General features: G+C 37.7%; 1 protein-coding gene across 1 annotated transcript in view; it reads left to right on the forward strand.

Moving 5' to 3' along the window:
- Positions 1-23983, forward strand: part of SYCP2L (synaptonemal complex protein 2 like) — a 104424-nt gene that overhangs the window by 36895 nt on the left and 43546 nt on the right. The window contains exon 18 of the mRNA XM_032341378.1: positions 18459-18481. Coding sequence (XP_032197269.1) covers positions 18459-18481 — 23 coding nt within the window. The remainder of the gene's footprint in view (positions 1-18458; positions 18482-23983) is intronic.

Below are 23983 nucleotides of genomic sequence, written 5' to 3' on the forward strand. Positions count from 1 at the left end.
GCCACACCCCGCACAAGGACAGAGCATTGTGTGCAGTGTTCTGTGGAATTGTTTGAGTAGTGCTGGGATGTTCTCCTGACCTACAGATCTCTACCAGTACACCCCCCAGTGATACATTTGATCTCTTATTCCCAGCGCTGAAACACATATCACCTGACATTGATTTGCTACTTTTCCATGTAGGCCTATGGAGAATGGGTCATAGGGTAAGTAATTCTTTATCGCTTTATATAGAGACAACTGGAATAAAATAAACTATGCATATTTAGAGTATGTGATTTGAGTTTTTAACCTGTATCTATACCAAGGACAGTCACTACAATCAAGATAATGTACCTATCCATCATCTCCAAGATGTTCTTGCCCCTTCGAAATCCTTCTGTCCTGCCCTTTTTGTCCCCCTTACTTGACCCCTTGCAATCACTGATTTTTGCCGTGATAGAAGAGTTTGCAATTTAAAAAATCTGATATAAATGAAATCAAAGTGTATAATTTTTTCCTACCAGCTTCTTTCATTCAGCATAATTATTTTGAGATTTATCCATATTATGTATATCACTAGTTCATTCTTCTATATTGCCAAGTAATAGTTCCTTCATGGATTTACCACTATTTGTTGATCCATTCACCAGCTGGTGGCCATTTGAGGTCCCAGTTTTTTGTTATAAGGAAAGCATTTGGGATCATAAATAACCCTTTGTCTTCCTAATACTTGGTAATGTTAATCTTTTTAATCTTAGCCCTTCCAGCAGAAATGTAAGGATATTTCATTGTGGTTTTAATTTGCATTTCTATAATGACTAATGGTATTGAACATCTTTTCATGTGTTTATTTTCCATCTTTATCTCTTGTGAAAGATTTCAAGATCTATTACCCTATTAAAAATGATTTGCTTTAAGTGTTCTTTATATATTCTATATATGTCCTTTTATTAGGTATGTTTAAGCTTTTCTCCCTGTCTAGGGCTTAACTTTTTTTATTTTCATAAGTGTCTTTTTTTAATCTTTCATAGCTATTGAAGGCCTGATGTACATAGCTAATACAGCTTGTTAGAGACCTTATAACCTTTACTAAATGCATTGAATTCCATATATTCAGTCTTCACCATATCCCTAAGGAATATATTTTCACCTCCATTTACTAAAGGAGGACATGAGGACAAAAGAACTCACTCGAGGACATATCCCTAGGAAGTGCTGGCTTGACTCTAACATATCTTTAAAGAGCAAAACTTCTTAGTTCTCATTAAGCTCAATTGATTGTTTTTTCCCAATTCATTTTTTTTCTTCTATACTTTATGCTTTTTTTGTGACATGCTTAAGAAATCTTAGGCAAACTCATGATCAGTTTCCCTACATTTTTTGTTTTAAAATTTTTTCAGTGTTCCAAGATTCATTGTTTATGTACCACACCCAGTGCTCCATGCAATACATGCCCTCCTTAATACCCGTCACCAGGCTCACCTAACCCCCTCCTCCCTCCCCTTCAAAACCCTCTGTTTGTTTGAGTCCACAGTCTCTCATGGTTCATCTCCCCCTCCGATGTCCTCCAATTCACTTATCCTTTCCTTCTCCTAATGTCCTGCATGTTATTCCTTATGCTCCATAAGTAAGTGAAACTATATGATAATTGACTCTCTCTGCTTGACTTATTTCACTCAGCATAATCTCTTCCAGTCCCGTCCATATTGATACAAAAGTTAGGTATTCACCCTTTTTGATGGAGCCATAATACTCCATAGTGTATATGGACCACATCTTCCTTATCCATTTGTCTGTTGAAGGGCATCTTGGTTCTTTCCACAGTTTGGCGACCGTGGCCATTGCTGCTATGAACATTGGGGTACAGATGGCCTTTCTTTTCACTACATCTGTATCTTTGGGGTAAATACCCAGTAGTGCAATTGCAGGGTCATAGGGAAGTTCTATTTTTAATTTCTTAAGGAATCTCCACACTGTTCTCCAAATTGGCTGCACCAATTTGCATTCCCACCAACAGTGGAAGAGGGTTCCCCTTTTCCACATCCTCTCCAACTCATGTTGTTTCCTGTCTTGCTAATTTTGGCCATTCTCACTGGTGTAAGGTGGTATCTCAATGTGGTTTTAATTTGAATCTCCCTGATGGCAAGTGATGAACAGTTTTTCCTGTGTCTGTTAGCCATTTGCATGTCTTCATTGAAGAAGTGTCTGTTCATGCCTCCTGCCCATTTTTTGACATGATTATCTGTTTTGTGTGTGTTGAGTTTGAGAAGTTCTTTATAGATCCTGGATATCAGCCTTTTGTCTGTACTGTCATTTACAAATATCTTCTCCCATTCCGTGGGTTGCCCCTTTGTTTTGTTGACTGTTTCCTTTGCTGTGCAGAAACTTTTGATCTTGATGAAATTGAACACCTATATGTAGAAGAATGAAACTTGGTCATTCTCTTACACCATACACAAAGATAAACTTGAAATAGATAGAAGACCTCAACGTGAGACAGGAATCCATCAGAATCCTAGAGGAGAACATAGGCAGTAACCTCTTCAATATCAGCCACAGCAACTTCTTTCAAGATAATGTCTCCAAAGGCAAAGGAAACAAAAGCGAAAATGAACTTTTGGGTCTCCCGTCAGTTTTGCTTGGATTGAGTGGTCCAGCCCCCTATCAAGGGACTGGGTTCTGTGGAAACTGGTTTTTCAGGCTTTTGTTCTCTGGAGGTTTTTGTTCTTTGGCAGCTTTTTGGGCTTTTCTGAGGTTTAGTGGAAAGCAAACTCTCTGCACCCAGACCTCTGTCTCAGAAGACTCAGTCTTCTCCCCTTTGGGTGGTCCAGAACACACAGACTCCCCCTCTACAAACTCAGCTGAACAGCACAACCTCTCACCAGCAATGCACACCCCCAGTCATACCATCCCAGTGGTCACCTGAGGTGCCTGCCTGTCTCTGCACCCATGCTACTAAAACCACAAGCGATATTGGTCTGAGGAGCCTGCTTTCAGCGGCAGTGGCTGCTTTTGCTGCACCTGCTGTCTGGGGTCCAGGCCCATGCGGGGTGCACTCAGACCCTGTGTTTGCACAATTTGAGGAAGGCCGCTGCTAAGAGATCCTGACCAGAGATCACGCTGGGTTTGCTCAGGCATGGGCTGGGAGTGTTCAGACCCTTGGCCGGTCGTGGAAGGGTGCGGTCCTAGAGACTGGCAGCGGGCATCCACACCAGGCTTTCTCAGGTGCGGGCAGAATGGGGAGTGTGCCCAGCCGAGCGGTGGTGCAAGCAGTGGAAAGCCTCAAGCTCAGGGACCACAGTCTGGAGGCTCCACAGCATGTTCTCTCGCACAGGTGTTTGCCAGCAGGGGCCATCCTAGGTCCGTGGGCTTAGGCACGTGCCTGTGACCGCCCGATTCCACCAGTTGCCCCTTAAGATCTTTTGCTCTTTGTGAGTGCTTTTAACCAGACTCCAAGTTGATGCTGGTTCCTAACCACAGGGCACTTTTGTATTGGGGTATTACTTTCCAATGGGTCACTTCTGGTGGCTCCCTCCCCCTTTTGCTTATCCTCCAGTATTAGTCCGAGCGTTCCCACTCTGCTTTACCTCTCCACTGGCGTCTTCCCCCACCATAGAGATCCAGAAGTGTATAATCCTACTCAGGCTGGTTTCATGGGTGTTTAGCTCACTTTAGGGCACCGATTGAAACAGGGTCTCCTACTTCTCTGCCATCTCCCGTTTTCTTTCTCCCCTACATTTTCTTCTAGGAGCTTTATGTTTTAGATCTTATTTCAGCTACCATTTTATGTTAATTTTTATATCATTTGAAGGGTTGTTCCCCCCTCCCCTTTTCTTGCATATGGCTGTCCAAATATTCCAGATCATTTACTGAAACAGTTATTTGTCCCCCATTGAGTTTTCTTGGAAACTTTGAAGAAACCGTTTGATCGTATATGTGTAGTTCTATTTCTGGACTGTGTATAGGCATGCCTTGGAGATACTGAAATTCAGTTCCAGATTAGCACAATACAAATATTGCAACAAAGCAAGTCAAATGATTTGGCTTCCCAATGCATACAGAAGAAAGGATTATATTATCCTGTAGTCTATTAATTATGCAATAGCATTCTTTCTAGACACATACTGTATATACTTTCAAAGTACATTATTGCTTAAAAATGCTGTTGGAGCTTTCAGTGAATCATAATCTTTTTGCTGGTAGCAATTCTTGCCTCTGTTGATTCCTGCTGCCTGGTCAGAGTGGTGGTTGGTGAAGGTGGGGTGATGGCGATTTCTTCAGATAAGGCAACAGTGAAGTTCGCCACATTGACTCTTCATTTCATTAACAGTTTCTCTGTAGCATGAGATGCTCTTTAGTAGTTTACTCATGGTAAAGCTTCTCTCAAAGTTGGAGTCAGTCCTCTTAAATCCTGTTATGTTATTAGCTAAGTTTATATTATATTCTAAAACCTTTGTTGACATCTCAAGAATCCTCATAGCATCTTCACTATAAATAGATACCATCTCAAACCACTTTTTTTCATCCATAAGAAGCAACAACTCCTCTGCTCAATTTTATCACGAGATTCCAGCAGCTCAGTCCCATCTTCAAGCTCCACTTCTAACTCTCTTGCTCTATCCACCACATCTATAGTTAATTCTCCACTAGAATCTTAAACCCTTCAAAGTCATCCATGAGGAGTGGAATTAGCTTCTTCCAAACTCCTTTTAATGTTGATCTATTAACCTCTTCCGATAAATCATAAATGTTCTTACTGGCATCTAGAATGGTGGATCCTTTTTAGAAGGTTTTCAATGGACTTTTCCCAGATATGTCTGAGGAATCAATATCTGTGACAGCCATAGTTTTATGAAATACATTCCTAAATGAGACTTAAGTAGAAATGAGTCCTTGATCCGTGGGCTTCAGAAGGGATGTGGTTAGCAGGCCTGAAACAGCATTCATCTTGTTGGCCATATCCACCAGAGCTCTTGGGTGACCAGGCACACAGTCAGTGGGCAGTCATATTTTGAAAGGAATCTTGTTTTCTTAGCAGCAGATCTTAACAGTGGGCTTAAAATGTTCAGTAAACCACATCGTGAACAGATGTGCTGTCATCCAGGCTTTGTTGTTCCATTTATAGAACATGAGCTGAGTAGATCTAGCATCATTCTGAAGGGCTCTGGGATTTTGGAGTGGTAAATGAACATTGCCTTTAAGTTAAAGTCAGCAGCTCCATTCTCCCTAACAAGAGACTCCGCTTGTCTTTCAAAGCCAGGCATTGAGTTTTCTTCTCTAGCTATGAAAGTCCTAGATGGCATCTTCCAATTGAAGGCTGTGTGTCTACATGGAAAATCTGTTTAGTGTAGCCACTGTCAGTAACTATTTTAGCTAGATCTTCTAGATAACTTGCTGCAGCTTCTACATCAGCACTTGCTGCTTTACCTTATACTTTTATATTATGGAGTTTTTATTCTTTCTTTCTTTTTTTTTTTTTTTTTCCCCTTAAATCTCATGAACCAACTTCTAGTAGATTCCAACTTTTCTCCTGAAGCTTTCTCAGCTCTCTAAGCCATTATGGCTTAAAGGAATGTTGTGGCTGGTTTGATCCTCTATCCAAACCATTAAAACTTCATATATGCAATAAAGCTGTTTTACTTTTTTTGGTTGTAATTGCCATACAAATCTATAGAAATTTTAGGTATACAGCATAATGCCTTGACAGGCATATATTACAAAATGATTACCATAGTAAATTTAGTTAACACAAAGCTTCTCATAAAATTACAATTTTTTTTTCCTTGTGGGGAGAACTTTTAGGATCTACTCTTAGCAATTTTCAAATATATCTACGTTACATCCCCTGCATTTCTTATAACTGGAAGCTTGAAACTTTGGATCACCTTCATCCACTGTTGACCCCTATCCTCCCAACTCCCACCATTAGTAATCACAAAACTGATATTCTTTTCTATGAGTTTAAGTTTTTTTAAAATTCAAGTATAATTAATATACAGTGTCCTATTAGGTTCAGGAATAAAATATAATGATTCAACAATTCTATACATTTCTTAGAGCTCATCAAGATAATCGTTCTCTTAACACTCTTCATCTGTTTCACCCATCTCTCCACTGACCTCCCTTCGGCCAACCACCAGTTCTTTATATTTCGGTGTCTGGTTTTTTGTTTGTTTGTTTCCTTCTTTCTTCAATTCAACATATGAGTGAAATCATAGGGTATTTGTGTTTCTCTGACTTATTTCATTTAGCATTGTACCCTCTAGGTCCATCCATATTGTTGCAAATGGCAGGATTTTGTTGGTGGTTGAGTAATACTCCAGCATACATATGTACCACACTTTCCTTATCCATTCGTCTATCAATGGGCACTTCATAGTGTTGCAGTTTAAGTAGGGCTTTAATTCCATAAGTAAAATCAAATAGCGTTTCTTTCTCTGATTTGTTTCACTTAGCATAATGTCTTCAAAGTCCATCTATGTCATTGCACATTATGGGATTTGCGTTTTTAGGACCAAACAGTGTACCACATCTACTTTATCCATTCTTCTATCAATAGACGAGTTGTTTCCATATCTTAGCTATTGTAAATAACACTGTAATAAACGTGAGGATGCAGATATCTCTTCAACAGTGATTTGGCTCCCTTTGGATATATACCCAGAAGTGGAATTGCTGAATCATATGGTAGTTCTATGTAAACATCTTTGAGGAACCACCATACTAGCTGTTTAACCTTCCATAGTTGCTTTACAATTTACATTTCCATTAATAGTGCCCCAGGGTTTTCTTTGTTTCCACATCCTTACTAAGACTTGTACTCTTGTCTTTTTGATCTAACAGGTAAGAAGTAATATCTCATTGTGGTTTTGATTTTTATCTCCCTGATTAGTGGTGCCGAGCACCTTTGCATGTATATATTAGCCATGTGATTATCTTCTTTAGGAAAATTTAAATTGGGTTCCTTTGTTTTTTGCTATTGAGTTATAGGAGTTCTTCTTGTATTTCGGGTATTAATCCCTTACCAGAGTATGAGTTGCAAATACTTCCACCCTTTTGGTAGGTTGCATTTTTATTTTAATTGTTTCTTTTGCTGTGTAGGTTTTTAGTGTGATGTAATCCCAGTTTTTAAATTTTACTTTTGTTGCTTTTGGTGTTAAATACAAAAAATTATTGCCAAGACAAATGTCCAGAAATTTTTACCCTGCTTACCACCACCCCTCCCCCCAGCCCAGAAGACTTATGGTTTCAAGTCTTATGTTTAAGTCTTTAATCCATTTGAATTCTGAGTATTGTAAAAGAGGAGTCCCATTTAAGTCTTTTGCCTGTGGTTATTCAATTTCCCTGCATCACTGACTGAAGAGACTACTTCCCCTTCAAGTGTTCCTGGCTCTCTTGTCAAGTATTAATTGACCAAATATGTCAGAATTACCTCAGACAATATTCTTTGTTCTGAAAACTGTTGTATGTTAATATGGCCACTACTGCTTTCTTTTTCTTAGTTTAAGTATAGCATATCTTTTCCTGCTATTTTACCTTCAACCTTTCTGGGTTTATATATTTAAGGTGTTTATTATAGGCAGCATTTGGTTTTGCTTTGTTATTTATCTCAATATGATCGTCTCTGTTCTTTATTGGGATATTTAGACCATTTATATTTTATATGATCTGGTTGCATTTATATCTCTCATACTATCTTGCTATTTGTTTTCTATTTGTCATGCCCATATTTTTGTTTCACTTTTCCTCTTTCTGATGTGTTTTGGATAAATGGAAAATATTTTATGGCTCCATTTTTATCTCCTTTGTTTATTTGGTATCACTTTTTTTTTTTTTTAGTGGTTTATGATATATAAAACCTACCACCCTTAACCTTCAGATAACATATCAGTTTACACATAAGCCCTTAAGCACAACCTAAGGTTTTTTTTGCTACTTTTATCATACAATTTACTTTTACACATATTATAAACCTCTAGTAAGTGTTGTTTAAAATAGTTATAATTTTAAAACACTTTAAAATTAGAACTTATACTTTAGCACATATTTACCATTTCTACAGCCCTTCATTCCTTTGTACAGATAAAAATTTTCATCTAGTATCATTTTCCTTTCCTGGAAAGACTTTAATATTCTTGGGCAGATCTCTTGGTGATTCTTAGAACTATTACATGTTTGATACTGGGTATGGAATTTCTAGGCTAACAGTTTTTTATTTCAGTAACTTAAAGGTCTTGCTTTATTGTCTTCTCACTTGATCTTTTTTGGTGAGAAGTCTGTTATATTTCTTATATTTGTTCTCTTATATGCAAGGTGCCTTTTTTTTCCCCTGAGTGGTTTTCAGACTTTGTCTTTATTAATGATTTTAAGCAATTTGATTGGGACATGAATTTGCTGTAGGGTTTTTTCCTCTCATGTATCTTGAGCTTAGGGGTTAAGCTTCTTCGATATTAGTTTATAGATTTTCATTAAATGTAGAAAATTTCAGAATTCCTGTGTGTCTCAGTTGTTTTAGTGTCTGCCTTTGGCGGAGGTCATGATCCTAGGGTCTTGGGATCAGGCCCCCACATTAGGCTCCCTGTTCAACAGGGAGCCTACTTTTCCCTCTCCCTCTGCCACTCCCCTGGCTTGTGTGTGCATGTACTCTAATAAAATTTTTAAATTAAACATTTTTTTCAGTCAGTATTTCTTTAAAGGTTTAGCCTTTCTTTTATCGTGTCCTTCAAGTTCTCCAATTTTATATGTATATATTTATATACATATATTTACATATAAATATATTTATATATAAATATATTTACATATAAATATATATAAATATAATATATATAAATATATACATATAAAATAAATTACATTATATATAAATATACTTATATACATATATTAATATATACATTAAATACATGTATACATATAAATATGTATTTATATGTATTTATATGTGCATATATATGTATCTAGGGCTTTATCACACAGCTTACTGATGAATTGATTTTTTTTTCTTGTTTTAGTTTTTATTGCCATATCTTCAAGTTTACTAATCTTTTCTGTAGTATTCAACTGTTCTTAATCCTATTCGGTGTACTTGTCATCTCGGGCATTGTTTTTCACCACTAGCAGTTCTTTTTGAGGGTTTTATCTTTAATACCTCTACTTAATATCTTCAAGTTATCCTCAACCTTCTTCACTTCACTTCACTTCTAATGTAGTCATTAGAACTGCTTTTAATACACTTGTCTGCTGGTATATCTCTTGTGACATTTTTAAAGCTGATTTCAATCAATTGATTTTTCTTTGCATAATGCATTGTTTTCCTGCTTTTTTGCATGCCTAGCAATTTTTGATGCTAGAATTCATGATAGAATTCAACCAATACCTGCTTGGTAATTGGATACTTGTGTATTCTAGTAAATTCCTTATACTTTATTCTGGGATGTGGCTTAGTTATTTTAAGGCCAAGTGATCCTTTTGAGGTTTGCTTTTAAGCCTTGTTAGGTGAGAGTAAAGTAGCCTTTAATTTAGGGATAATTATTCCCCATCCTTAATTCAATATTCTTGTGAATACTATACCTATGAATGCTCCATGAATTAGAAGTTTTCTCCATGATTAATAAAAACACAAACTATTCCCAGTCCTTTGAGTTCTGGGGATTATCTCTCTCTCTCTCCTTGGAATGGTTCTTTTGCCAGCTTCAGGCAGCATAATATGCATCATTGGTGTTTGTATTAGTCAAGGTTCTCCAGGAAAATGGAAAGTATATGATAAATATATAAGAAGTAGAATTATTATGAGGAATTGACTCACATGACTGTGAAAGTTGAAGTCCCACATCTGCCACCTACAAGCTGGAGACCCAGAGAATTCAATGATGTGATTGCGGTTACAAGTCCAAAGGAGGCCTGAGAACCATGTAAATGGTGTCGATTCCAGGCCGAAGTCATGAGAAGACCAATATCTCCGCTTAAGCATAAGGGAGGAAGTAAAAGGGACAATGTTTTCTCTTCCACCTTTCTATTCAGGTCCTCAGTGAATTGGATAATGCCCACCCATGTCAGGGAGAACAGTCTGAATCCACTGATTCAAACGCCAGTCTCCTCCAGAATCGTCCTCATGGACATACCTAGAAATATTTAATCTGGGCACCTCTTAACTCCAGTCAAGCTGACACATGAACCTAACGATCCCAATACTCCACTCAAGACTTAAGACTCCTTTGCAGATCTTGAACACACACGCTCTATAGCTCTGTCCTCTCTGGTTCTCTTTCCTGCAGACTCTTACCACATATGTCTCTCCCCTACTTAGGGACATTGTTGAGTTTTGCTTGTTTCTTCTCCCTGCATGGCAGCCCAGGGATTCTCTCCAAGCAGTGTTGTGAAGCAACTGTAGTGCTCCCTTCACTTGTTTACTCTTCCTTAGTGGTCACTATTTTGCATTGCTTGATGTACGACATCTGAAAAAACATTGTATGTTCTATCTGGTTTTGTAGTTGTTTCAGGCAGACAAATTCAAATCAAATTTCCATACTACATATGGAAAAGTGAATTGTGAGTAAAGCGAAAGAGTAGTATGAACAAGGGACAGGAGGTAGCAGAAGCTCACTCCTAATGGGGTATAAGATGTTTCTTTTAACATTACACATTTCTAGTGATTACTTATAATTCTCCTACTAGAAAATTCTTTTTATATGTGGTTAGTCCACTGACCTGTAATACTAGGATTTATTAGTCCCATTGATGTGCAGAATTATTTTTTTCTGGAAATGTTTAGGGTGACCTGTTTATGGGATTTGTGCTAGGAATATGGATACTCAAGACACAATAGTTTTCTTAAGGACCTTGCAGATCTATAGTTAAGCAGACACAGTCACACTTGTAGGAAAGTGAATATTATGTCGATGTGCTCAGAGCAATAGCAAATTTTAGAGAGTCAACAAACATGTGGAGAAGATGGCTGAGATGATTCTTCAATGGATGATGTTACTCTTCTCCAATAAAGGGGGAGAGATGAGGACTCCAGGAAGGGAGAAAGGTATGCAGTCAAAGTGTGGGTGTGCAGAGCCCTGTCAGGGAACTGGGAGGAAGTCTGTTCTCTGAGCCACAGAATTCAGACCAGGGAGTATTAAGAATTGAATGAACCCTGGGAGGTAAGCAGAGGTCAGGTCCTGAAACCCCTGTGCAGAGCACTAAGGAATTTGTAATTTATCTGAAAAGTAATGAAATTTTGGAGAACATTAAGCATGGGGTAGTCGTCTTGTAATTTATTGAGATTACTCATCTGTGGAGCTAATGCTTCTCAAATTGTTGGACTGAGACCCTCAGAAATGCATTTAAATCATGATTTAAATGCATTTAAATCAGTACACATTCTCAGACATACCCATAAATGTGTATTTGAAACAAGTTTTACAGTAATATATTATTATGTATACTAATTTCTTTAAAAACTAATGTAAGATCTAATCTATTCCATTAAAAGTTGCTCACTAAACTTATTTTACCAATGGGTCATGACTTAGTTTTGAAAAACTGTAGCTTAAAATTACTAATATAGGCAGTAAATTGGAAAGGTTTGGAGATAGAGCAAAAGGCAAGAAACCTGAATAATGACCATAGAAGTGATCCCGGCAAGAGATAATGGTAATTCTATTCAGGAGCTTCTGGAGGAAGGATGGATTCACTGGCAGCTAGGGTAGATATTGTGGAGTAAGGGAGGAGGTGGAGACCATGTAAACAGCTAAGGTTCTTAGCTTGGCTAACTGAATAATTGGGAAACACAGGAAAGTTTAGGTTTCAGGAAGAAGATGTGTTAGTGTTAAATGGAGGTTCTAGGCTATGTTAACCATGGTTGAAGGCTTAAGGGAAAGATCTAGATTAGAGATAGAAACTCAAATGACGCAGTATCCGGATGTCTTAGGCATTATCACCATTTCACTTAATTTGATAATTATTCCTTTTAAAGTGTAGTCCTTACTACTGAACCTTGTTTTCTAAGCATGGTCTGGTTAAAGCAGCTGGTTATTACTTTTTTGGCTTTGTTTCTGCCATTCTATTTATGCCAATTAAAATTGTACTGTATAAGATATTTACAGTAACATCTCTGCTTTTTCTTCCACTTGCTTATTTTAGTCTCATTCTGCCATTTTTCCTATCAGCTTTCTTTCAGGCTCTTATTCAATGAGTATGATGGCTTAGCCTTTTAGAATTCCATTTACTGATAGGTCCTTATTTCATTCAAATTTAATTGCTTTGCCACTTGACTTTCCTGTCTATTTAGATGCCTTCTTCTTTTGGTTTTCTTCAAAGTGATATACGAGTTGTTGCACTTACTAACCTTAATGAATCATTTTCCTTTTTCCTCTATTTTTTTTTAAATTTTGAAGAGTGACTAATTACATTTTAGTAGTTAGATATAGAATGCAATATGGTACTAAAATTTATGCTTTGGAGTTGAATTTGTGTGTAAATCCTGACTTTACCACTTACTAAGTTGGACAGGTTACTTAACACTTGTGAATTCAGTTCTCTTACCCATAAAGTGAAATGATTAAATGAGAGATGTCATATACTTAGCATAGTGTCTGGATTTTAGTCAGTATTCAGTGAATGCTAGCTTATATTTAAGGGAAATAAACATGGTAAGATCATGTCTTTAGAAGCCAGACAAGTTAAGCACATTCAGATTTAGCTCTACCACTTCTAGCTGGGTAACTTTTGAGCAAGGTACTTTTCCTCTCCTTGCTTCAACTGCCTCATCTGCAAAACGTTGATAATACCTACGTCATGGTGTTGTGAACAATTAAAAGGATTAAGACCTGTGAAGGGCTAAGAACAATGTCTGGTATTTATGGAGCAATCAATAAATATAGCTATTATTATTGTTACTATTGTTATTAACACGGAGTCTGTGCTCATTACTGTGTACCCTCTTCTGAAGATTTCCTCTGACTAGGGTCAGCCCCATTTTTGCTGGTAGGTGTTTAGTGACTTCCAGTTTTCAGATGATGCCACTGTTGAACAGTGAAGCAGGTGAGATAGGCTGTACCTTCTGAATGTTTACTGGGAGATATTTAGAATATAAAATTCAAAGTTGACCTATCAGAATACAAGCTGACTTTTTTTCTTTTTAACCAAAAGATTTATCTAACTGAAAACAAAAATACTTCTCCTACTGATTGTTACACTGGATGGAAGGAAGGCTCCCCATGGCTCAAGGAAAGTGCTTAGAGAACATGGGATTTTAAAATCAGAGGACCATTTCTTCGGAAAAATCCAGGCAAAGCAGTTATGAGATGACAATCAGTGCCCTTAGGTGTAGACATTTACTATCTCTGGCTTCAACATAAAGAACTTTCTGTGGGAAGTTTAGAAGTTTTAGGTTACGTGGTCAGCCAGGAGCTATGGCTGCTGCTAGTTCATCATTGATGTGACGATAAGTACAGTGTTTCCATCCTTCATAGACAAGATAATACTCATTTTAGGTTCTGCAGTGTCACCTGACTTATGTAAAAAGTTTCAGGTCATTTTGTGTATTGCAGCTCATTTAAAAATAATCTTGTAAAGCATAGGGCATTACTCCTTTTTTGTATTGTCTGTCTGGTTTTAGTACTAGGGCAATTCTTGCCTCGTCAAATGAATTTAGAATCTTTCATTCTTCTTTTATTTTTGGGAATAGTTTGAGAAAAATCAGTATTATCTGAACTTTAAATGTTGGTAGAATTCATCTGTGAAGCCATCTGGTCCCAGATTTTTGTTTATTGGGAGTGCTTTTTTTATTACTGATTTAATTTCATCGCTAGTAATTAGTCTGTTCAAATTTTCAGTTTCTTCCTGATTCACTTTTAGGTTCCATGTTTTTAGGAAATTTTCCATTGTGTAATTTGTTGGTGTATGATTTTACATAATATTCTAATTCTTTGTATTTTTTTTAAACAGACTTTTATTTGAAGATTTATGTTCAAATTCTGGCTATATGACTCACTTGCTGAGTGATCTTGTTTATTATTTTAATTTAAAGATTTTTTAATTAAAAGCATGAGTGAGAGAAGGAGCGTGAGTGGAGAGAAGGGAAGAGGGAGAAGCAAAAACTCCCTGCTGAGCAGGGAACCCACCAAAGGGCTCGATCCCAGAGATCATGATCAGAGCCAAAGGCAGATGCTTAACCAACTGAGCCACCCAAGTGCCCCAAACCTTTGTATTTCTGTGGTGGTATTTCTTCATTTCTGATTTTTTGAGTTTTGTTTTATTTTTGAGACTGGGCTAAAGGTTGAACAATTTTGTTGTTCTTTTCAAAGAATCAGCTCCTGGTTTCGTTAACTTGTGCTCTTGGAAGTTTTTTCTGTTTTTATTTCATTTAATCTTATTACTTTCCTTCTATTGGTTTGGGCTTTGTTGTTGTTTTACTAGCTCCTTTAGGTGTGAGGTTAGATTGTTTAAGGTTTTTTTCTTGCTTTTTGAGGTAGGCTTGTATTGCTATAATCTTCACTCTTGGGCTGCTTTTCCTGTGTCCCAAAGATTTAGAACTATTGTGTTTTCATTTGTCTCCATGTATTTCTTGATTTCCTTTGGTTTCTAAGTTGATGCATTTGTTATTTACTGGCTTATTATTGAACCTCCATGTAGTAGCATTCTTTCCAAATTTTTTCTTCATATTGATTTCTAATTTCTTATCATTGCAGGGGAAAAGATACATACTATGATTTCAACCTTTTTGAATTTGTTGTGACTTGTGGCCTAATATATGATCTATTATGGAGAATCTTCTATGGGCACTTGAAAAGGTGTAGTCTACTGTTCTAGGATAGAATGTTCTGAATATATCTGTTAGATTGATCTGCTCCCATGTGTCATTGAAAGCTATTTCTTTGTTTTCTTTCTGTCTAGATAATCTATCCTTTAATGTTAGTGGTGTGTTAAAGTCCCCTACTGTTACTGAATTATGATAGCTATCTTCTTTATGTCTGATGTCGCTGCTTTATGTGTTTGGATGTGTTCCTATGTTGGGTGGATAAATATTTACAATTGTTAGATCTTCCTGCTGGATTGTTCCCTTTATCAAGTAATGTCCTTTCTTGTTTCCTTGATAGCCTGTTTTACAGTCTGTTTTTACCTGAAATGAGTATTGCTACCTCAGCTTTGTTTTCACTTCCATATGCATAAGGTTTTTCCATCCCTTCACTTTCATTTGCAAGTGTCTGTAGGTCTGGAGTGAGTCTTTTATATGCAACATATGGATGATCCTGTTTTAACCATTCAGTTACCTTATGCCTTTTTATTGGAGCATTTAGTCCATTTATATTTGAAGTAATTATTGATAATTATGCACTTATTGCCATTTTGTTACTTATGGATTTTTATAGTTCTTCCTTCTCTTCCCTTGTGGTTTGATGGCTTTGAATGATATGCTTAGATTCCTTTCTCTCTATTTTTAGTATTTTTTTAAAGATTTTATTTTATTTAATTGGACAGTGAGAGAGAAGAAATACAAGCAGAGGGAGTGGGGGAGGGAGAAGCAGGCTTCCCGCGGAGTGGGGAGTCCGATGCAGGGCTCAATCCTAGGACCCTGGGATCCAGACCTGAGCTGAAGGCAGATGCTTAACAACTGAGCCATCCTGATGCCCCTATTTTTAGTATTTCTATGACAGGTTTTTGATTTGTAGTTACCATTAGGTTTATATAGAACATCCTATGCTAACAGTCTGTATTAAGTTAATAGCCACACAAGTTTAATTGTGTTATGTTAGTCACTATACAGTACATCATTGTTTTTTGATGTACTGTTCCATGATTCATTGTTTGTGAATCCATTGCTAACCCAGTGCTAACCCATTCTAAAAGTACTAAATTTTTATTCCCTCCCCATTTTTAAAATAATTTATTTGAAAAGGGGGAGGAGGGGCAGAGGGTGAGAATCTTCAAGTAGACTCCCCACTGAGCGTAAAGCCAATCATGGGGCTTGATCTCACAACCCATGAAATCACGACCTGAATGAAAGCCAAGAGTTGGATGTTGAACCAACTGAGCCACCCAGGTGCCCCTATGCCCTCCCTGTTTTATGTATATGATGTCATACTTAATATGATTTTGTTTCGTGAATTCTTTGATTTTTTTTTTTTAATTCTTTTAAGATTTTATTTAGGGATGCCTGGGTGCCTCAGTTAGTTAAGCTTTGACTCTTATTTTTGGCTCCAGTTTTGATCTCAGGATCCTGGGATTGAGCCCCGCATAGGGCTCTGTGCTCACTGGGGATTCTGCTTGAGGTTTTCTTTCTCTCTGCCCCTCCTCTCTTTCTTTCTCTAAAATAAAGAAAACATGAAAAAAAAAAAAGGTTTTATTTATTTGACAGAGAACAAACAGGGGGGAGCAGCAGGCAGAGGGAGAAGCAGACTCCCCACGGAGCTTGATGCCAGGACCCTGGGGGATCATGACCTGAGCCAAAGGTAGATGTTTAACCAGCTAAGCCACCCAGGTGGCACCCAGGTGCCCCTTGACCAATTTTTACAAGTGTAATTAATATTACTGCTTTTGTGCTTAACCTCTGTACTGGTTTTATAAGTGAGTAACCTGCTTTTATTATTTTTCATTTACTTGTGAAAAATTTCCCTTTCCTAATTTACTTCTGATTATGGCCTTTTCTTCCCATTCAGAAAAATTCCCTTCACTGTTTCTGGTAAGGCTTGGTTAGTGGTGATGAGATCCTTAACTCTGGTGTGGGAAACTATTTACCTCTCTATTCTGAATGGTAGTCTAGCTGAATAGAGGATTCTTGGCTGCAGTTTTTCTCTTTGCAGCACTTTGAACATGTGCCACCTTCCTCTGGCCTGCAAAATTTCTGCTGAAAAATCAGCTGATAGCTTTATGGTGATTCCTTTTTATGTAACTGTTTTCTTTTTCTCTTGCTGCTTCTAAAATTCTATTGCTACTTTTTGTCATTTTAATTAGTATGGCTTGGTATGGGCCTCCTTGGGTTGATTTTCGTTGGTGTTTCTCTGGGCCTCTTAGGGATCTAGAGGTCTGTTTCCTTCCCCAAATCAGGCACATTTTCAGCTATGATTTGTTCAAAGAAATTTTCTGCCCCTTTCTCTCTTCTCCTTTTGAGATCCCTATAATGCAACTGTTATTTAGCTTAATGATGTTTGAGTTCCCTTAACAGATTTTTTCATTTTTTATTTTTCTTTTTGTCATTCAGCTTGGTTGCTTTCCATTACTGTCTTCCAGCTCACTGATATGTTCTTCTTCTGTCTACTATTCCATCTAGTGCATTTTAATTTCAGTCAAGTTAATCTCTGATTGGTTCCTTTTATATTTTTCTTTGTTGGAGGTTTCATTGCGATCCTCCAATCTTTTCTCAAGTCCAATGTCTTTATGACCACTACTTGGAAGCTTATTGCTTATCTGTTTCATTTAGTTCTTTTGCTGTGATTTTTGTCCTGTTCTTTCTTTTGTGACATACTCATTTCAACTACCTTTCTGTTTCTGTGTGTTAGGAGAGTCAGCTATGTCTCCTGCTCTTGAAAGTAGTGGCCTTTGAAGAGGAGCTCTTCTAGTGCAGTTATCTCCTGTTTACTAGAACCAGACCCTTCAGGGATGTGTTGTATGTGCCCTTCTACAGTTGCTGAGCCATGCTTACCTTCAATCAGCTACAATGGCTCACATTGTCTATTTTGTGTAGTGTTTGGTTCCTCTGCTGCTAAGGGACCAGTGTTGGGCTTACAGTTGGCTCACACTAAATACCTCCTTCCAACCATCTGCTGGGCCTGCAGTTGCACTGAACTGGAGAGCGCCCTGCCCTCTGTGTTGTCCCGAAGAGGCTTTTGCTGGTGGGCAGGGTCTGCAGTCAGACCAAGTGTCTGCACCCAGCCCACTGCTAGGACTGCAGTAAAACTGGTGTGTATTGTTATCTTCCTATTTTCCCCAGAGCAGGAGTCACTTTGGAGTGGCATTGGTCACTGTTGGGGTTGCTTGCACTATGAGATGCATCACACATTGTTTTTGAGGGACTCATGCTGAAGGGAATGTAGGCTGGCTCGGATGGATAGATCCACAGGAGAATGTGGGTGTGGGGTCCATGATGTTAGCAAGTTAGATGCCTACAGGTGTCCAGGTATCTAGGCTGGGGAGGAGGGAGATGAATCGTACCAACCAGCTCTTTTGTTCTTACAGAAGTTCCCTAAAGGTTATGTTAGGCTCAGTCCTCCAGCACCTGTTCTGATATTAGTAAATAAATCTTCCTGAGTAGCCCAGGTGCAAACTGGTGCTTCTATACTGTATCTTGGAGGGTTGTTTGTTATAGCAGATCTTTAATGGTGGGGACTCTATTTCCTATCATACCCCCGCCCCAGCCTTTCCAGAGCCATGCCCACTGATTTTTTAGAGTACCCAGATTTAAATGCCACTAATAGGAAAAACTCGCAGAGATAACCCCAACTGGTTTTCACGGCCAAGTGTTATGGGGATTCCCCTTCCCTGTGTAGGTCCCCCATGCCTGGGATACCTGGTGTGGGGTACTCTTCTCTTCCTTCTCCATCCTTGTATCTTTGATGGGAGTTTGCTTCCTGATATTCCCACTATGTTCCTCTCATCGTTGATATGGCCTCCTATCATTAACAATGAACAGTCTGTTCTGCCATTCTTGGGGTCCCTTTCTGGGTTTGTTGCCCTGATGTGGCTGTTATCTAGGTGTTTCTATGGAATGAAGTGAACTTAGGGTCATCCTATTCCACCATCTTCCCCTGCATTTTGTCTTCATGAACTTAATTAGTTTCATTAAAATCCATTGGTCTGTCTTGTAATTTGAGTCCATCTTTTACAAATGAATGATTTTGGGACATCATTCATTAGTTGATTATAAAATTTTAGTTGAGTTACACAGCTTTTAAAAATGTTGATGCAATGCGGCCCCTGGGTGGCTCAGTGGGTTAAGCCTCTGCCTTCAGCTCAGGTCATGATCCCAGGGTTCTGGGATGGAGACCCGCATCGGGCTCTCTGCTCAGCAGGGAGCCTGCTTCCCCCTCTCTCTGCCTACTTGTGATCTGTCAAATAAATATATAATATCTATTAAAAAATGTTGATGCATTTTATTATCTAAAATAAAATCACATTAATATCACCATAATTTTCATCAGAAATGCCTTAAGTATTGGGAAGTATTGTGTTGACAGATCTAAATTTTTCAAATACAGGTTTTTCACTGAAAAGCTTGAATTTTATCCTTGGCAAAATAGATTGTCAGTTATGTTAGGCTCACTTCATTTGTTTTTGAGAAAATCTCTGCTATCACCTATCAGGTCTTTCTCCTAAAGTGTTTCACAGAGAAAAAAAATTGCTAGTCCATCTCATGACTCAAATGATCACAGAAGTCTTTTTCCTTGAGACAACCTCTGTACTTATGTGTGTCACAAAAGTGCTCCATGTCTATCCCATTTAATCCCACAGAATATAAAAAGACACATACTCAAGGGTTGAGATTTAATGAAGGTAATAATTTTTACTGCTTTCCCAAGGTATTCTTTTTTTTTTAAAGATTTTATTTATTTATTTGACAGGCAGAGATTACAAGTAGGCTGAGAGGCAGGCAGAGAGAGAGGAGGAGGAAGCAGGTTCCCTGCTGAGCAAAGAGCCCGATGCGGGGCCCGATGCAGGGCTCGATCCCAGGACCCTGGGATCATGACCTGAGCTGAAGGCAGAGGCTTTAACCCACCGAGCCACCTAGGCGCCCCTTTCCCAAGGTATTCTTAAAAAGAATAGAATCTTCTGTAAAAATAGGAGTGTAGAAGAAGCTAACACTTTTTATATTTCTTCACAAACCAAAATGCAACTTCCTAGCCCATTCTGAGGATATATGTGCAAATATCAACTATAACATCTGGTTAAGAATTTGGGTCCCTAGATGAAAGTACTTGGGTTCAAATCTTTGCTTTATGTGTAACCTTGGACACAGTACTAATCCCTCTAGGCCTCTGTGTCTTCATCTGTAATGTTTGATAATAGAGGAATCCCTCTCCTAGGGTTGTTGAAAAAAAACATAATGGGATCACACCCATGAAGTGTTTACTGTAAGTTTTCTGTGACATTTGCTGGGCAGGTGAAAATTCTCTTTCCTGTAAATGCTCCCTGATTCTTTCAATTTGTTTTATTTTTATTAAAAATATAAACCGTCATACCACATTGTTTTACAAATACTGAATCACGCTTGCATACCAGAAATAAACTCTACTTTGTTGTGGTGTATGATTTTTTAAATGTATTGTTGGATTTGGTTTGCTAATACTTTATTGAGGATTTTGTATCTATATTCATATATAGTTCTTTTTTTCAGGTGTCCTTACTGGGTTTTGGTATAAAGGGGACACAGGCATCATAGAATGAATTTGGAAATTTTCCTTCCTCATCTATTTGTTGGAATAATTGAAGAATAGGAATTAACTCCTCTTTAAATGTTTGGTAGTCTTTGCCTGTGAAGCTGTTTGGTTCTGGACTTTTTTGGGGAAAGAGAGTTTTTTGACTCCTGATCCAATTTCATTGCTGGTGATTGGTCCGTTCTAATTTTGTTGCTTCCTGCTTTAATTTTGGTATATTATGTTAGGAATTTATCCATTTCTCCTAGGATGTCCAATTTGTTGGCGTATAGTCTTTCATGCTATTCCCTTATACAGAGGTATTTCTGAGGAGTTGGTTGTTTCTCCTCTCTCATTAGTAATTTTATTTGGGTCCTTTCTTTTTCTAAGTCTTGCTAGAGGTTTATCAATTTTATTGCTCTTTTCAAAGAACCAGCTTCCGGTTTCATAGATCTGTTGGTTTGTTTTTAGATTCTTTATCACTTATTTCTGCTGTAGCGTTTAGTATTTCCTTTTGCTGGGTTTGGGTTTTGTTGTTTTTCTACCTCCTTTAAGTGTAAGGTTGGGTCATTTATTTGAGACTTTTCTTACTTCTCGATGTAGGCCTGTATTGCCAAAAACTTTCCTCTTAGAACCACTTTTGCAGCATTCCACAAATTTTGGTGTTCCCTAGAGCGTGTCATGCTTAGCGAAATAAGTCAAGCGGAGAAAGACAACTATCATATGATCTCCCTGATATGAGGAAGTGGTGATGCAACATGGGGGCTTAAGTGGGTAGGAGAAGAATAAATGAAACAAGATGGGATTGGGAGGGAGACAAACCATAAGTGACTCTTAATCTCACAAAACAAGCTGAGGGTTGCTGGGGGGAGGGGGGTTGGGAGAAGGGGGGTGGGGTTATGGACATTGGGGAGGGTATGTGCTTTGGTGAGTGCTGTGAAGTATGTAAACCTGGAGATTCACAGACCTGTACCCCTGGGGATAAAAATGTATGTTTATAAAAAAATAAAAAATTAATTAAAAAAAACATTTTGGTGTTCCCATTTTTTTCACTTGTTTTCATGTAATTTTTTACTTCTTTGATTTCTTGGTTGACCCATTCATTGTTTAATAACAAGTTATTTAACCTCCACATATTTGTATTCTTTCCAGACTTTTAATTGGCATTGATTTTCATAGCACTGTAATCAGAAAAGAAACATGGCAGAACTTCTATTTTTTTTTTTTTAATTTTTTGAGACTTGTTTTGTGACCTAATACATGATCTGTTCTGGAAAAGATTCCATGAGCACTCAAAGGTATGAATTCTGCAGCTTTAGAATGGAATGTTCTGATTATGTTAAATTCATCTGGTCCAGTGTGTCATTCAAAGCCATTGTTTCCTTGTTGCTTTTCTGTTTGCATGATCTGTCCATTGATATAAGTGGGGAGTTAGTCTTCTACTGTTATTGTATTACTATCGATTATGTACCCAAATACACAAAATAACATAAAAGTATGTTGGGTACATAGGTATGTACAATTGTTATCTTATTGGATTGTCTCCTTTATTATTAAATACTGTACTCCTTTGTCTCATGTTACAGCTTTTGTTTTAAAGTCTATTTTGTCTATGGTTACCCTGACTTTCTTTTGGCATTCATTTGCATGATAAATATTCTTCCATTTGTCCATGTGAGGACATCTGCAGGTACCTTTAGGTCTGAAATGAGCCTCTTATAGGCAGTACATAATGGGTCTTTATTTTTTTTTAATCCACTCTGTCATCCTCTAAAGAGTAGCATTTAGTTCATTAACATGCACAGTAATTGATAAATGTGTATTTATTGCCATTTTCTTGTTTCTGTAGGTTTTTCTCTGAAAATCTCTTACACTCTTTGTTGGCTTTCTTTAGTGATATGCTTGGGTTCCTTTCTCTTAATTCTTTGCATATGTATTAGCAGTCTTTGATTTGTGGTTACCATTTGGTTTGTATAGAACATCTTCTGCATATAGTAGTCTGTATTTACTTAATGGTCACTTGAGTGTAAACCTCTTATTTAGTGATTAAACATCTGCCTTCCATGTTTTAGGTATAGTGTCCTTTTATGAATCCCTTTCTGATCTTTTATGGAAATTGTATTTTTACTTCTTTTGTTTTTCATTTTTTACTTATGGTATTTCTTCCTACTCAGAGTCCCCTTTAATATTTCTTATAGGACTGGTTTACAGGTTATGACATCTTTTAGTTTTTATTTGTCTGGGTAATTCCATCTCTCCTTCTATTCTGAATTATAACTTTGCTGGATAGAGTATTCTTGGTTTCAGGTTTTTTCTTTTGGTATGTTGAATATATCATGCCACTCCTTTCTGGCCTGCAAAGTTTCTGCTGAAAAATTTGCCCATGCTCTTATGGGTTTCTCTTGTATGTAACTGTCTTCTCTTGCTTCTTTAAAATGTCTTTATTACTACTTTTTGGCATTTTAATTACTTTGTGTCTTGGTGTGGACCTCCTTGGGTTGAATTTTTAGGGGGATCTCTGTGCCTCTTGGGTCTGGATATCTTTTTCCTTCCCCAGATTAGGGAAGTTTTCAAGTTGCTCTCTTTAAATTTTCTGCCCCCTTTTTTCTCTTCTGGTACTCCTATAATATGAATGTTACTATTTTAATGTAGTCATTGAGTTCCCTAAGTCTATTCTTGTTTTGCATAATTCTTCTTTCATTTAGCTTAATTACTTTCCAATACTCTTCTAGGTTATTAATTCATCCCTCTGCTTCATCTATACTGTTACTTATTCCATCAACTGTATTTTTAAAATTTCATGTATTGAGTTCTCCATCCGACTGTTTTTTTTCTAATCTCTGTATTAGGGGGTTTACTGATGTTCTCCACTTTTTTTTCCTCAAGTCTGGTGATATCTTTATGATCATTACTTCAAATTCTCTATCAGGGATATTACTTATATCTGCTTTGCTTCGGTCTCTTGCTGTGGTTTTGTCCTGTTTTCATTTGGAAGTTTCTCTGTGTCCTAATTTTGTCTGGCTTTCTGTGTCTGTTTCTATGTGTTAGGAAAGTCAGCTATTTCTTTTGTTTTTAATAATAGTGTTATGAAGAAGAGGTTCTATAATGACCTGTGATACAGTGTCCCCTGTTCCCTAGGGACTTCAGGGAGTATCTCCTGTGTGTTTTGTGTATGCTCCGATTTTGAGTCTTGGCCTCTTTTACCTTCAGTCCAGTTGTCTGTAGAAGCTTTCTGCCTATTGTGGGCAGCAAGGTGTATGGTGGTCTGCTTGCAAAACAAGATCTGCCTCTGCCACTGCTGGAACTGAGTTCCTACAAGATGTGGGAGTCAGGAGATGTGATGTTGGCATTGTTTGTATTGGCCTTCTATGAAGAGGGTCTGTAGTCCCAGGACTGAGGCAAGAGTGACTGAGAAGTACTGATCTGTTGCAGTGCACGGGGTGGGAGTACAGGGAGTTTGGTACATGCAAGTCAGGTAAGGAGTGTCAGGGCTTCTTAGGTGGCCATTGCTTATGTTAGGGCATGGGAGGGGGAAATGACATATGCCAGCTCCCTTGTTCCTTAAGAGGGTTCCTTTGTGATTTCTGTCCCTCTAGGCCACTCTCTGAGATGAGCAAAACACCCTCCCATCAGTCCCCAGCATTATTCAAACTCCTAATTCT

Source organism: Mustela erminea, chromosome 4 (genome assembly GCF_009829155.1).
Source record: "Mustela erminea isolate mMusErm1 chromosome 4, mMusErm1.Pri, whole genome shotgun sequence".
NCBI lineage: Eukaryota > Metazoa > Chordata > Mammalia > Carnivora > Mustelidae > Mustela > Mustela erminea.